Here is a 13,963-nt window from a genome sequence, read left to right as displayed (position 1 = left end):
ACCTGGAGGTTAGGCTCACCTGACTGTTGCAGCAGACCTGGAGGTTAGGCTCACCTGACTGTTGCAGCAGACCTGGAGGTTAAGGCTTACTTACTCAGAAGTGTTTAGAATCAAACTCTACCACAGTTCTTAAGGATTCTTTTCCCTCTACTTTATGTCCTTACTGTCTTTTACAAATATTTTTTAAAAGGTTTTTAAAACTTGGTTTCACTGACGTGCTTAGTGGTTGAACTGGAGTTGTAACTCTTTGGTAGAGACTTGACCAGTGCTCGTGAGAAGGTTTAAGTTCAATCCCCAGTGCGCACCTGCCTAAGGGAAGAGAAAAGTCTGTGAATTAAACTAGAGCGTGTCCTAGGCAAGAACATTAAGTTCATACACTTGGACATTTCTGTGTTATAAAATCCACCTTGGTGGCAGATACTTAAGGAAAACCACAGCTCGTCAGGAGGTCCTGGCAAAGCGTGGGAGTCAGGTGGCATGAGGACCTTCCCAGCTCTCAAGTCTGTCAGCATTTATAAAGAAACATTACCCACATGGGAGGAAATAAGGTGACAGGGTTTTTAAACTCCCATTTTTTTTTCTGAAAACCCCATTTTAAGATGTCCTTTTATTTGCCATCCCCTGCTTATCTCCGAGTGCCTGCTCACAGGCCTCCTCTCTTTTAATGATCTTCCTCTGAAAATAGCCAGTGCGGCTCAGATAGGGCACATAAATTGAGTGTTATAACTTAACTGACTTTTAAAGCCATTAATGCTGACCTCTGAGACCTGGCTCCTTCCAGGGCCCCATCAATCACCTCTGTACCGCCTCCTCCAGCACAGAGGCTTAGCTACAGAGACAGCTCTTTTTGGTGCTGGGGGTTATGGGGGTGCTGCATAAAGAAACCACCATATTTCCTCAGTTCTTACATTTCACATGCTATGTAACTTAAAGGTAAACAAATATGCTGATACTGCCATGTGTCTGTTCAGGTTATTCTTCTAGACATTACACTGGAGCTTCAGAAGCAGATCATGTCTGAGTTGGAAATTCTTTATAAGGTAATTTTTCTCTCGGTCACTTTTATCCATGCACATGGTATTAGCATGTAGGTGCTAAACTACTTCTGTCTTATTTTTCTTACAGTGTGACTCGTCATATATCATAGGATTTTATGGGGCATTTTTTGTAGAAAACAGGATTTCAATTTGTACAGAATTCATGGATGGTAAGTTGTTACCTTTAAACATTAAAAATGATTTTTTTAAATCAATTGCCTTAGACGTAGTTCTGATATAGATGTCAAGTAGACTTTAGACTGACTGATGTGCGTTAACGATTGCCTTATTTACACTAACTGTTCTCTCCCCGTTAAGGTTCCCGATGTTATATAGTCGTAGCTTGGCTGTAATTTCAAGAATGCAAGTTAATTTCCTAAGAATTTAAATATGACAAACTACACGTGGGTCCAGTCGGCACGAGGTCCTTGCTGCTTCTGTGCAGTCTGCCTTTGCTGGAAACAGATGTTCTATTCTTTTAATGTCTCAGTCACCAAAACAGATTTTCTTCTAAAGAAATCTATTAACCCAATGTCCTGTGTCTTTCAGAAAGAAATAGGTTCTTAATTGCTAGACAAGAAATTGTTTTTCAACACAGCTGTTTAGCCGAGACGTGTTTGTCTGTCTTGGGCGTCAGGCCTGGCCTCCTCTGCTCTTCATTCATGGCTGTCAGCAGCTCTGCCTTGATCTAAATATTGTGACAGGATACAGAGTTCTGGAAATCCTGTCACTGAAATGTCATCATTATTCTTGGCTATCTCTTTTAAATCTGGACAAATTTTCACCTTTTACAAGATCAGTTTTCAGTGTCTAGCCTCCATTAAAATTCAGCATATTCACCTTTCTACTTTCTTAGGTACATGCACACACAACACAGATATACCACATATACCATACACGTACGTGCAAACATACAGACATACCACACATGTGCACCACACACATCAGAAATATACCACCATACAGATATACATACACCAAACATACACACTATACATACACACATACACAAATGCATACAGCTTTTTACTTCTTTAGATATGCACACCATGCATCCACACATACACACACACACCATAATATACACAGGCACACACATACAAACACATACCGTTGATAACCACATAGGTAGTGTAGCGGACACTGATTAGAAAGCCTGGCTTCGTGATCCCAGGACAGCTCACTCGTGGGAATGTTCATCATTTGAGATCTGTATAATTTTTCAGTTACATTAAAATACTTTTGATTAAGGTAAAATTAAGATACTATAAAATTCACCCCTTTGAAGCATACAAGCTTCCGTTGTTGTCTAATTTCAAACCATTTCTAAAGAGAAGTCCCTAGCCACACTAAGTGACTTATCCCCCTCCCTCTACCCGCTGGCAGTCACTGGTCTCCTTCCTGCCTCTGTGGATGTACCCACTCTGTGGATGTGCCCATTCTGGATATTGCACACTGCACACCAGTGGAGTCCTGTAGTCAACAGCCTTTGTGCCTGGAGGCTCATGTTTGCCACAGTTTCCAGGTTCACCCATAACTGCAGCAGTAGCACCCACTACCTTTATGTCACTAGTAGTAGTTTATTGAGTGGCTGCACGATATTTGCTTTTCTTCAGTTGATGGTCACTTGGAAAATTTCCACTTCTTTCTTTTACATCTAAAATATTTTTTTTATCATGTCTGTGTATGTGAATGCATGTACATGCAGGTGTGCATGTGTGCTACTGCCTGCTTGTGAAGGTCAAAGGTCAGCTTGTGGGAGCTGACTCTCTTCTTCCACCATGTGGTCCCAGGGATCAAATCCAGGTGATCAGGCTCGGTAGCAGTGAAGTTGTCAGGTCCTGTGGCAGCTCTTAATCTTTGAGGACATGTCAAGCTGTTCTAATCTGTCAGTGTTCACTGCAACTCAACAATAAAAACACCAGTCATGTATTTCTCAAAGGAAAATGAACAATGGTCAACAGCCACATGAAAAGATACTTAACAACAGTGGTTGTCAAGGAAACCTAAATCAAAACCACATACATATTCATACCTGAGGCCACATACACACAAAACAAAATCTACCACATAATACGTATAGACAGAGGTACAGAGAAGTTGGAGTCCTCAGACAGTGTTGGTGTGAATCTGAAGTGGTGTAAAATAGACTAGAGCAGCTAGACACTTCTTCACAAATTAAATTGTTTCCAGAGGATCTAGTGAATCCACTAACTATAGAAACCCAAGACAACTGGCTGCTAGCACATACACACAGTGGCCTGCTGCAGTGTTTACAGCAGCTCACAAATGACGAAGATGGCTCAGCGAAAATAGAGGGGCTTACCCTTTATAGCATCTTTCTTTTCCCTTCTCACACTATTGGTCCTGTGCCTTCCAATTACAGTACACTTGACCTCAGAAGTTCCTGTTTTGTTCCATGTAATTTCTGTTAATAGCCTATGTTTTGGGGGAAGGTCTAGCTTCATACGTCCCTTTAAGTCTTTAAACATGGTTTGTCTTAGTTACATAGACAGTGACTTGGAGGTTCTTACAGTCTTTTGTTCATATACAACAAAGCACACAAAATCAGCAAAGTACATAAAAATAATGCATTGCCCTCCAGCTTCCATCCCCTTCTGCTGTGCAGTCCAGTTTATTGACAACTTCCTCTCTGATGAGGTTATTTTTATTTCATACTATGATTTATTTGCAATATTTACTGAGCACTTTCTTTCAGATACTGCTCTAAACCTAGGAACATCACAGTGGCCAAAACTTAGCCCTTGTCCTCACAGAATACATGTTCTAGAATAACCCTTGTCCTCATAAGGCGCATGTTCTAGAGTAACCTTTTTCCTCAAATGATAGGTGTTCTAGAATAACCCTTGTCTTCATGGGGGTATATTCTAGAGACACATAGTACACTCTCAGGGAGGGGTACACTGAGAACATCAAGCAGGATGGTTTGACTAATAGAGCCGGCACTGGACGTGCCACCAGAGATGGAGCAGCAATGAGCAGAGACCTTAGTGAGCTAGTCAAGGAGGACCACTGGGATGATCTTAGAGACAGAGCAAGTAGCATGAAGTAGTGCTCCCAGATGAGCACAAGACCACCACGGTGTCACGAGACTGAAGTCGAGAGCGCCAGAGGCTGCCCGGGAGGCTGGAATGATCAGGGCATAGAACCCAGCAAAAGGCATACAACTCAGAGGCTCTAGCAAGGATTCCAAGTTTAAGACTAAATTTATTAGGAAGGCATTGGAAGGTTTTTTAGGGAAAAGAATGTGATCTACCCTCATTCTCAGTCAAAGCAATGTCTACTCAGAAACATGCAAATAGAAGATCTCAGAATATTGACATGTTTGGATTGTCACCACAGGAATAAATTATTTCCCTGCAAAGAGCCCACATTGCAAAAGAAGGAGTTTCTATATTTTCAATTACCAGAAAGTTAAAGGGACCTTGTGTTAAAGTTTTCTTCTCATGTTGTTGACATTAATAGTGACCGTGGTCATTAAGGCAAATGTGAAGATTACCATGATGGTATCGTTGCTGCTTGCCCTCACTACATATGTTTATTTATTGTAAGTACAAAGACAGTCCTTACCATTGAGATCTTGTGACTCGGCAGCAAAGACCTTTAGGTCTGCTTAAACGAAGACTGCAAGCCTAGCCTGTCAGCAGAAGCATGTGGCTCCTCAGTGCTGGGCATTGGTGTCTTCCTCTGTCTCACCGTGTGCACAGTGGCATGCAGTGATGCAGTGTAGCTACTGGTCATGGGGGGAGGGGACAAGTGGCCAGGGAGGACAAAGAAGTGCCCCTAGGGGGCTGAAAGGTTAGAAACTGGAGCACTGGTGAGTAAGGCCTAGGGCTGCAGCTCGGTGGGGAGTCCCCACCTCCCTGTCTGAGGTCCCAGGCTCATTCTCAGTTCGTGCAGAAAACAGACCTGAGTAACAAATCTCAGGCAACACTGAATGATCAGTGTGTGTCATCACGTTTCAGAAGTGAGACCCACACAGAGCTCACCTTGGATCGCCATGCTGTGTGATGTTGAGAGAGGAGAGTTTGTCTGGGAATGTTCAGAGATCCCAGCCTACTCTGAACTCTGCTGTCAGCTGACTCGTGACTGTGGCTGTCACATTTGCATTTGCGGGACTGTTTCAAATGTCAAGTAAGGCTGGTGGATTCATCACTAATGTTTATGGTGTGCTAAGCCAGAAAGTTGCCTTTTGTGGAGAGGTGTGAGGAACAGAAGTAGCCCTGAAACCAAGTGAAAACTAACCTAAACTCTGCATTTTGGCCTGCTGAGCATGCGTGCTCACTGGAGTCAACAGGCTCTCTTGACTGTGTGAGCATGACTGTAGTATCATTTTTTTCACCTCCAAATTTATCTCTGTGAGCATGGGAAGGATGAGGTGCGTCTGATGGCACAGGGCCAGCTATGTGAAGATCTGTGCATGTGAGCAGCCGAGGACTTAGGACTACAAGCACCAGTGAGCTACCCCCTTACTTGGTTGATAATGGTTGCCGGGCCACCTTTGGCCTTCAGTGTAGCTTGGTCAAACCGCTGTCCACTTAGGTGCTGAGATCCTCTCCTATAGCCACATAGAAATAAGTCCCCTCTTTGGACTTCTTGCAGGTGCCTCTGGGTGGGCTTTGTTTCTCCAAGTGTTGAGGTCATTGGCTTCCTGGGGAATTGTTCTAGTAAGCTGCTCTGTCAGTTTTCCTGATACCATGTGTCAAGCTTTTTCAGCTTGAACTTGCTCATCCATGCAACTACCAATGCACCTGGAAAGCCAGTGGGAGCACAACTGGTCTCCTGCCATGGTCTCGCTTCTGTTGCATCTATAATAAAAATGTTAGTGAAATACGGATGTGTCTGCTCATTGCATAATTATTTTGTTTTGTTTTTTCCACAATCTTCCTTCCCAATAACATCAATATCCATAGCACAAAATTAATTACACCCTGGCTATACCAGCCTGTATTCAGAGTCTGGAGCTGTAAGCAGAAGTTACCAAAAGAGTGGTCATTTCCCGATGCCTGCTTCCGTCAGGATGCATAGGAAGGCCTAGCTCTGTGATACGTGTGCCATTTTAGGGAACATGGCATGCCACAGTAGTGTATTTTCACAGAGCACATTCTTAACTGCATTTCAGAAGAGTGACATGTTTCCTCTTCAAACCTTATTGGGCATTTTTAAAACCATCAGTAGTCATATCATAAATATGAATTTTAGCCTAAATAGAAAAACAAAAGGTACTTCCCAAATATCCTGGGTGCCTTCTTCATAATAGAACATGATAGTGAAAATTGTGCCGCAGTTTGACTCTTAGAGGGGATGTGTGTTAACTTAGTCCTCATAATATTAGTAAGTAAAGTGCTCGTCCCCTTCAAGGTATATAAGTATATTTTTGAGATTCTCCAAACACTTAACAAATGCTGACCATTAACATGAAGTCCTAAGTTTATACTTTGCAGTGAGCTGGGCTCTCAAAGCAGCTGCCTTGAGAGCACACAGTCATGGCAGTGATACCATTGCTGCCGTTGGTTTAAAGTCCTTTCCTGGACGCTGCTTCAGAGCATCATAGGCAGCAAGGTTCCTGTTCTGTCTAGCACTAGCATTTGCTTTGGTATGTCTGAGAGTTACTCTTTTTGGCCAGGTTTATAGGATAGAAATGATAGAGAAACTGGATAAGAGCTAAACCCAAATCCTCTGCCAGTTTTAGCCTAAGAATGACTAGCTAGGCATGGTGGCACACATCTTTCATCACAGCTCGAGAAGGCGGGGCTGGTGGATCTCTGTGTGTGAGGCTAGCCTGGTCTACAGAGTTAGATCCAGACCCACATGAGCTACACAGATAAACCCTGTCTCAAAATAAAAAGCATAACAGAATATCCAGAATGGCTGAACACCACAGAGCAGGTCTCCTGATTCTGAGGGTACTGCTCCGTGTCACACTTATTGTACATGAGAATTCAGAAGCTACAGGGCAAACAGGTCTAAAGGCTTTTCAGTTTTGGAAAATGGCAGAGATTATTTAATAAAAGTTGAAGTTGTCAGATAAGTAGAATAGTGGCAAGAGTCACAGTTTAGTAAAAAAAAAGTAAGTTAGAGAACAAGTGAGATGGCTCTGCAGGTCCAGGCGTCTAAGACCGACCTTAGTTCATTCCCCAGGGCCACACAGTGGGAGGAGAAAACAAGCTCTCAAAGGCTGACCTCTGACCTCTACAGATGCATAAACATGCCATGCATACATACAATAAATAAATAAAATGTAATTAAAACAAGTTAGAACTTGAAGAGATTCTGTTTTGTCGTTTCTGTTTTTACCTCATGGGTTTTGTCAGTTATCAGGGAGCCAGGAGTTGATTAGTCGTCCTTCAGGCTACCTAAAGTCAAAAGTCACTTCACATAGCAAATGTAGCATTGCAGCAACTGCCTTTGTGTGTGGTTTGAAATTCATGCCCACCCACATATGTCTGATAATTGTGAAAATTCTAAAACAGGGCCCAGGTTTCCATGTGGGAAGAATGGCACAGGTGGTGCCCCAAGTGTGGCCGCCAGGTTCATTTTGTGGTTTTGTTTTCACTGACCTCCTCAGAGGCTGCAGGTTTCTGGTCTACCCTCATCTAGTTCCCTTGAGTCTTTAATGACTGCGGATTTTAAAACAGAAGTAGTTGGTCATGTTCTGCCTGAAGCATGACCATGTCATTCACAAAAGTAGAACAAAAAACCTTTGTTCTCTATATCCAATGAGCCAATGGAAATCACATTCTCACCTGAGCATGTCCTGTGCACTGTTCTGAATGTTTCATTTGTAGTAACAATATCTCTGTCTCTACAGGGGGGTCTTTGGATGTATATAGGAAAATTCCAGAACACGTCCTTGGAAGAATCGCAGTAGCAGTAAGTATATATATATATTGGCTTTAGCTTTAGAGAATTCCAGTTATTTAGTCTTTACCGTCATACCTATTCCTGTGTCCTCAGATGTGTCTTTCTTTCAGTCCCAGATGGCTATTGAGTCCTTACTACCCATCAGTTCTGATCCTTCCTCCTTTTTAATGGGCTAAGCCCCAGCATTCTGGCTTGTCAGTACTCTGTAATCACAGGGACCTTAGTGCTTGGGTTTCTATTTCATTAAAGAGAAAGCTGTTACAGAGGATGTTTGACAGTTATAGACATAGAATTTGAGAATCATTTAAGAATCTAAATTAGTGAAACAGTCTATGAACAAAATCCTACTTTGCCTTTAAATGATTTTGCAGTCTTCTGCTCTTGGTTCTTATTTTATCTTTTGGAGACTGTATCTAGGATTCTGTGCCCTCTGTGATGAAAACAGTCTTCCTGTCTGCTGTATCCACTAATAAATAGGCAAATCAGATCATCTAAACGGGCATTATTATGTAAGCTCCAGATTCGAGATTGGGAATACTGTAAGCTAACGGTGTCTTGGAAGAGTCACTGGGCACTGTAATCGTAAACAATTGCTAAAGTAAAGGCACTCTGTTAAAGTAAGTGGTTAATGCAGAACAAAGTGATTATACCATGTACCATTTAATTAAATGGCTTATTTTCACATTCATTATACATCAAACTGACAACTCAAATTCTTTAATCCAACATGGACACTTACTCAGGCTTAGTTCATTGTAATTCACAGCTTTCCTTTTTTCTTTCTAATTATTAGTGCGAACTGCTCAGGGTGATGAGCTCTCTCCTTTCTGATGCTGCCTCTGCAAACAGCTTCTAATCTACACACGGAGGCAGATTATTGAGGATGAAATCTGGGTACTTAAATCAGTGTTTTAGATGAAAATAAAAATGTTTCCTTTCCTCTTCTAATCTCAGAGGGGAATGGATGTGTTGTGGCTTTTGGCAGTTCTTGGCTCTAGAGTTTAATAACACATATAATAAAGGCCAAGAAGAGGCAAGAAGACCAGCTGGAAAGCAGGGGAGTCTGCAAGCACTGTGTGCCCATCATCTATTGAACATGTGAAATAGAATCCACCTTGTTCAGTAGAGACACGTGCTCTTCCCCAGCTGCAATAATCTTGCCTCCCTCCTGTGTAGAGCAGACACAAGGCCACGGGGCTTCCTGATCCAGCTAGGATGGAAAAGGTGTGACTGTACACAGTCAGCAGAAGAGCAGCCAGCTTTGAACACTGGACCTGATGTCTGGGTAGTTGAAAGTCTTGAAAATGCTTTATTAGGGAGAAACATTAAAATGAGTGCTGGTCCAAGAAGAGTTGATGGGCCCCTTACTTGGTTTTTGGATCAGCGGCAGCCTCTCATAAAACAAGGCGAATTCCTACAGCTCTCATGCGTTCTAGGCCACAGTGATGAAAGCTTCCATGGTGGGTACTGAAGAAATGCCCTGAACAATTTTGCTCTTCTGGCAGTTTTCATAAACTCTGTTAGTGCCCTACACTAGTATAGCATCTCCAAAGTGGGGTGTGCTCTGTGGGGGAGGGGTCTGAATAGGCTCCAGACACGGATGATCCTTTCTGTAGCTAATAAACAGCACACTGGCCCAGAGGTGCCATCTCATATCAAGAGGATTATATCAGTCCAAATTCAGCTATTGCTCCACTGAGTGGGCCCTTATTGAGTATGAAATGTACATACACAAAACCTGTTTGTTCCAAGATTCCGTGGTTACTTCTGAACCCAAGATGGCATCAGTTTCTGACCTTGGAAGTTTTTAATCAGGCCAAGATGGCACATGCAAATAACCTCACCTCTGTCCAGTCCAACAACAGAATCAAATGGATCTGTGTATACCAGCCTCTGTGGTCTACATAGGTACGAGTACACTACCGGAGTTTCCAGCAGCTGTGGGATGAGGGTTTGTGGGAACATCAGTGCTAAGCAAAATAGGTTAGAACATCTAATACCTCATCCCGAGTCACTATCTAACTAGTCAGAGCTGCCCTAGGTTCAGGACACTGTGTCTCCAGACTCACTGTTCCTGTGCTCTGTTCTCCGAGAAATGAGGTGGGGAAATGAAGAAGGAATTAAAAGGGAAACTGGGTTAAAACATACACCTAGTGGGAGAGGAGGAAGAGCAGTGCAGGAGAATAACGGCTAGTGGAGAGACACAGACACACAGTTGCTTCAGGTTTCTGTTTTCAAGTGGGAGCTTGCTGTGGCCTGGGGTAGTTCAGCAACTCCCCAGACTCAGTTCCCCAGGATTCCTGGCCTGTACCACTGTGGTCACTGAAGATCTTCTCATATCTCCCCAAGGGATCTCTTCCCAAAAATGAACTTAATTTTTCTGCTTCTAGTAATCTGGCATGCAAGGCAGGTCCGCAGATCTGATGCAACCCCTCAGTGTCTGTGAAATGTAGCTCAGATTTCCTCATGTAGGATATATGTAGGAGAGAGAATGTGTTTCCCTTGAAGAAATCCATGTAAACCACCCTAGCTCAGCCTCCCAATTCTGCAAATTTCTACCCCATTTCTTATAAAGAAGAATGCCCTTCCCTGCTCCCCAGCTCGGTTATTTCCCTAGTTCTGCAGCAGCACCATGCTGTGCTGTATTTTTAATGCTAATGTTAGTGTTGATCGACGTTGTCCATGAAAGGATATGTACTAGACATGTCAAGAGTGAGTGATTGACAGCAGATATCAGTACTGTTAGTGTCAAGGCTTTTTTGTGTGGTTTTGTGCAGCTTTGCCTACTGAATACCAATGATTCTCAATCAGTGGGCAGGTTTCCTGCTCCTTCATACATGGATGCTTACACACACTAAACTCTTTCCATCTTCAAAGTTGGAGGAATAATAGTTCACAATGTATGATTTTATCAAGTATCATAAAATCAGTATCGTATTTCTGTTACGACTCTGCAATCTGTGCGGGTGCCACTGTGTCTTGTTCACGTGCTTTCTGATCATTCGCTGTGGAGCTAATGTCAGTGACCCACAGCCTGTAACAGGGAAGTCTTGTAAAGCTCAACTAAACTTCTGAGTGAGGAAGTTGCACCCCACTTCTCAGAACCCAACGCTGTTTCCCTGCTAACCATCATGGCCTCCCCCACTACTCAGAGAGAAGCTATTTTCATTGTTGATGTCTTTTATGGACATTTAAATACTTTGTCTTACTTCCATTGATAAAACTATCATCATTCTTTTATTTTAAATACACATTTTAATTTTATTGTCATAATATATGTATTTATTTATATGGTGTAGCATTTGAACTTGTATATAATATTCATGATTTGATAGTCTTTTTTCCATGTTTTGTTATTTGCAGTACTATCTTGTGATATCAGTGATTCCAAACTCTGGAAGAAATTCCTTACTATAAAAAAATGTATCTATTCTCTTAGACTAGATAAGCATGGAGTGGAGTTGCTCGTTGTACCAGCTGATCCCCCTAGAGTACCTCCTGCTCTCTGAGAGCGGTTAAATGGGCTGGCCTCGCTCAGCATAATAGAGTTGGGCTTTCTAGATCCTCGATATTTGGAAATTGCTTTTCTTACTTTCAATTTCTGGTTTTTAGTTGCTATTAGTTTTTATCAACCAAAATCTTTGCAGATGGGTTCTCCAGCCCGCCTTCTCTAACATCATCTTTACAATACACAAGGCCTAGTTGCTTCTCATCCAGGAAGGTTTTCGTATCATGTAGCCGTGACTTGTCCAAGTTTTCTGTAAGAGTATGTGCTTTCACACACTTCTAAGTACATTCTCAGTAACAGTGTTCACTGTTTTAAAATCCAATTATGAATAGTCAACCTTGAAATTATAAGTTCCTACTCATGTGCTGTGAGTAAAACATGCAACCACTTTTGTATGAACTTTGAAGATTCATTTATTCTTTGTTCAGTGGTTCTAGGGATTGAACTTAGGGCCTCCTCCATGCAGCCAAACCCTTTACCCGTGAGCCACATGCTCCAATCAAGAGGAAAAGATCTTAATGGCAATTCCTGATTAAATTTTCCACATAGATGGTAGTAATTGCAACCTGTATAGTTAGGGTCTTATTCATGTAACCATTTTTCTTAACTCTGGCAGTTAAAGGGGGAATCCAGGTGAAATTGGTGCAGTGGTACTTATCCATCTTCTCTCTGGCCTGCACGCTGAGGTGCTCTCTGTGCACTTTCCCACACGCATGCTCCGTGCTGCAAATGTGCCTTCTGTGCTTCTCTCAGAGCGATCTATTAAAGCATAAGAAAACCTTCTACAGTGATTACAAGCCATTTAAGATTAATTTTATTTTAAACTTCACAGAAAAGTTTTGAAAGTCATATCAGGAGTTCCCACAGAGCCAAGAGCAGAGTCCTCTGGGGAACATTGAGACACATCTGACTGAAATGTATCTTTAACTTGGTCCAGTGCTTTTTTTCTCTTTTCCTCACATCAGTTAAGTTTGCCATTCAAGGCTTGGCGTCTTGATCAGGTGCGCCTTGCTGCTGTTGGGAAAGGTGATTTCTGTTTTACCCAATTCCTTTCATGAGTCAGTTTCTTTAATGTTCTTGATCTAGACAGGTAGTTGATTGGTACAGCACCTCCTGAGCACATACAAGGCCCTTCGTTTATTTTCCAGCATTACCAAAAAATAAAAGTAAAAAAAAATTTTTCATCACTAATGACATGATTTTTTTAAAAAAATTACCCAGGGCCTGTCTCCAGATGGCTCAGCAGTTAAAAGGTCTGGCTGCTCTTGCAGAGGACCCAGGTTTAACTCCCAGTTCCCACATGGCAGCTCAGAACTGTCTGTAACTTCAGTTCTGGCGATCTGACATACTCTTCTGGCCGCCATGAACACTAAGCACACACATAGTACACATGCATTCATGCAGGCAAACACTCACACTCATAAAATAAAAACAAAATCATTTAAAAAAAAAAAGATTTAGAAATACTGAAAAATTGTTTAAGAAGTCTTTGCCCCTCTTTTCTGACCTTCTCCTCACCTGCCCATACCATCATTTGGGGTTTGACATGTGGCCTTCCAGGTTGTTCTGTGACGCATGCTGGTCTGTTTCCTCTGACACACCCAGCCTTCTGATGCAGTAAACTCACTAGCAAGGAATGTGGAGCTCTGCAGCTGGTGTCCCCGAGAGCCTGGCACAGACAGGAAAATATCCAAGAGCCACTTGCGGTTTGACAATAATTTAAAGAACAGTCTGTGGTTGATTTATTTAACTGTGGAGCATTCCCTATAATGTCCATAATTGTATTTTTTTTTCTTTCACAATTTTAGGTTGTTAAAGGCCTTACCTATCTGTGGAGTTTAAAGATTTTACACAGAGGTATGTTCTGGGTTACACAACTGAACTTACTGTAGGGATGGGGGAGGCTCTGCAGTTACCTTGGTTAAAAAAAAAAATGACATCTCAGACAGCTGATGTGACCATCAGAAAAGTGATTGTCAATGTTACTTTTCTTATTTTCTCTCTCTAGTTTCTATATTTTCTTTTTTTTTTTTTCAGTACAAACCAGGGAGTTATATTTTTGTGAGCTAATTTTTTCAAGCATGCAAACATATTTTGTACCATTTGAAAATGGCTCTATGTTATTTAACTGTAGGCACGGCGCTCCCCATCAGGGCACTTCAGGTATCTCTCTCCGAAGAGATCGTGTCCTCTTCCCAGGAAATGAAACTTTAATTAACAAATCAGAATGTCTGCTTGTTCTGGTGACATGGAAGAGAATGATCTGATAGCCGCTGCTTATCACAAGGCGCCTCCTTTCGTTTGTTTAGTGTTCCCCAACTGTCTGAATTCATTGGAAGCAAATTATGAAAAGAGAAAGAGATGGTAACAAAACCAAACCACACATCCGACTTAGCACACATCTGCTCCTCCTGGCACATACATCCATGCATAGTGCACATACATTCATACATAGTGCCCATACATTCATACATAGTGCACATACATTCATACATAGTGCACATACATTCATACATAGTGCACATACATTCAT

General features: G+C 42.0%; 1 protein-coding gene across 3 annotated transcripts in view; it reads left to right on the top strand.

The window, feature by feature from the left end:
* The window catches only part of Map2k5 (mitogen-activated protein kinase kinase 5), a 222,740-nt gene that overhangs the window by 87,158 nt on the left and 121,619 nt on the right, over window positions 1-13,963 (top strand). For all 3 annotated transcript variants that reach the window (XM_028752328.1, XM_028752327.1, XM_028752326.1), the window contains exons 10-13: window positions 972-1,040; window positions 1,126-1,207; window positions 7,870-7,931; window positions 13,239-13,287. In XM_028752328.1, coding sequence (XP_028608161.1) covers window positions 972-1,040; window positions 1,126-1,207; window positions 7,870-7,931; window positions 13,239-13,287 — 262 coding nt within the window. The remainder of the gene's footprint in view (window positions 1-971; window positions 1,041-1,125; window positions 1,208-7,869; window positions 7,932-13,238; window positions 13,288-13,963) is intronic.

The sequence above is a fragment of the Grammomys surdaster genome, unplaced genomic scaffold, assembly GCF_004785775.1.
Source record: "Grammomys surdaster isolate TR1022 unplaced genomic scaffold, NIH_TR_1.0 125896, whole genome shotgun sequence".
Taxonomy (NCBI): domain Eukaryota; kingdom Metazoa; phylum Chordata; class Mammalia; order Rodentia; family Muridae; genus Grammomys; species Grammomys surdaster.
The sequence above is the reverse complement of the archived record's forward strand: the minus strand, read 5'-3'. Positions and strand labels throughout refer to the sequence as shown.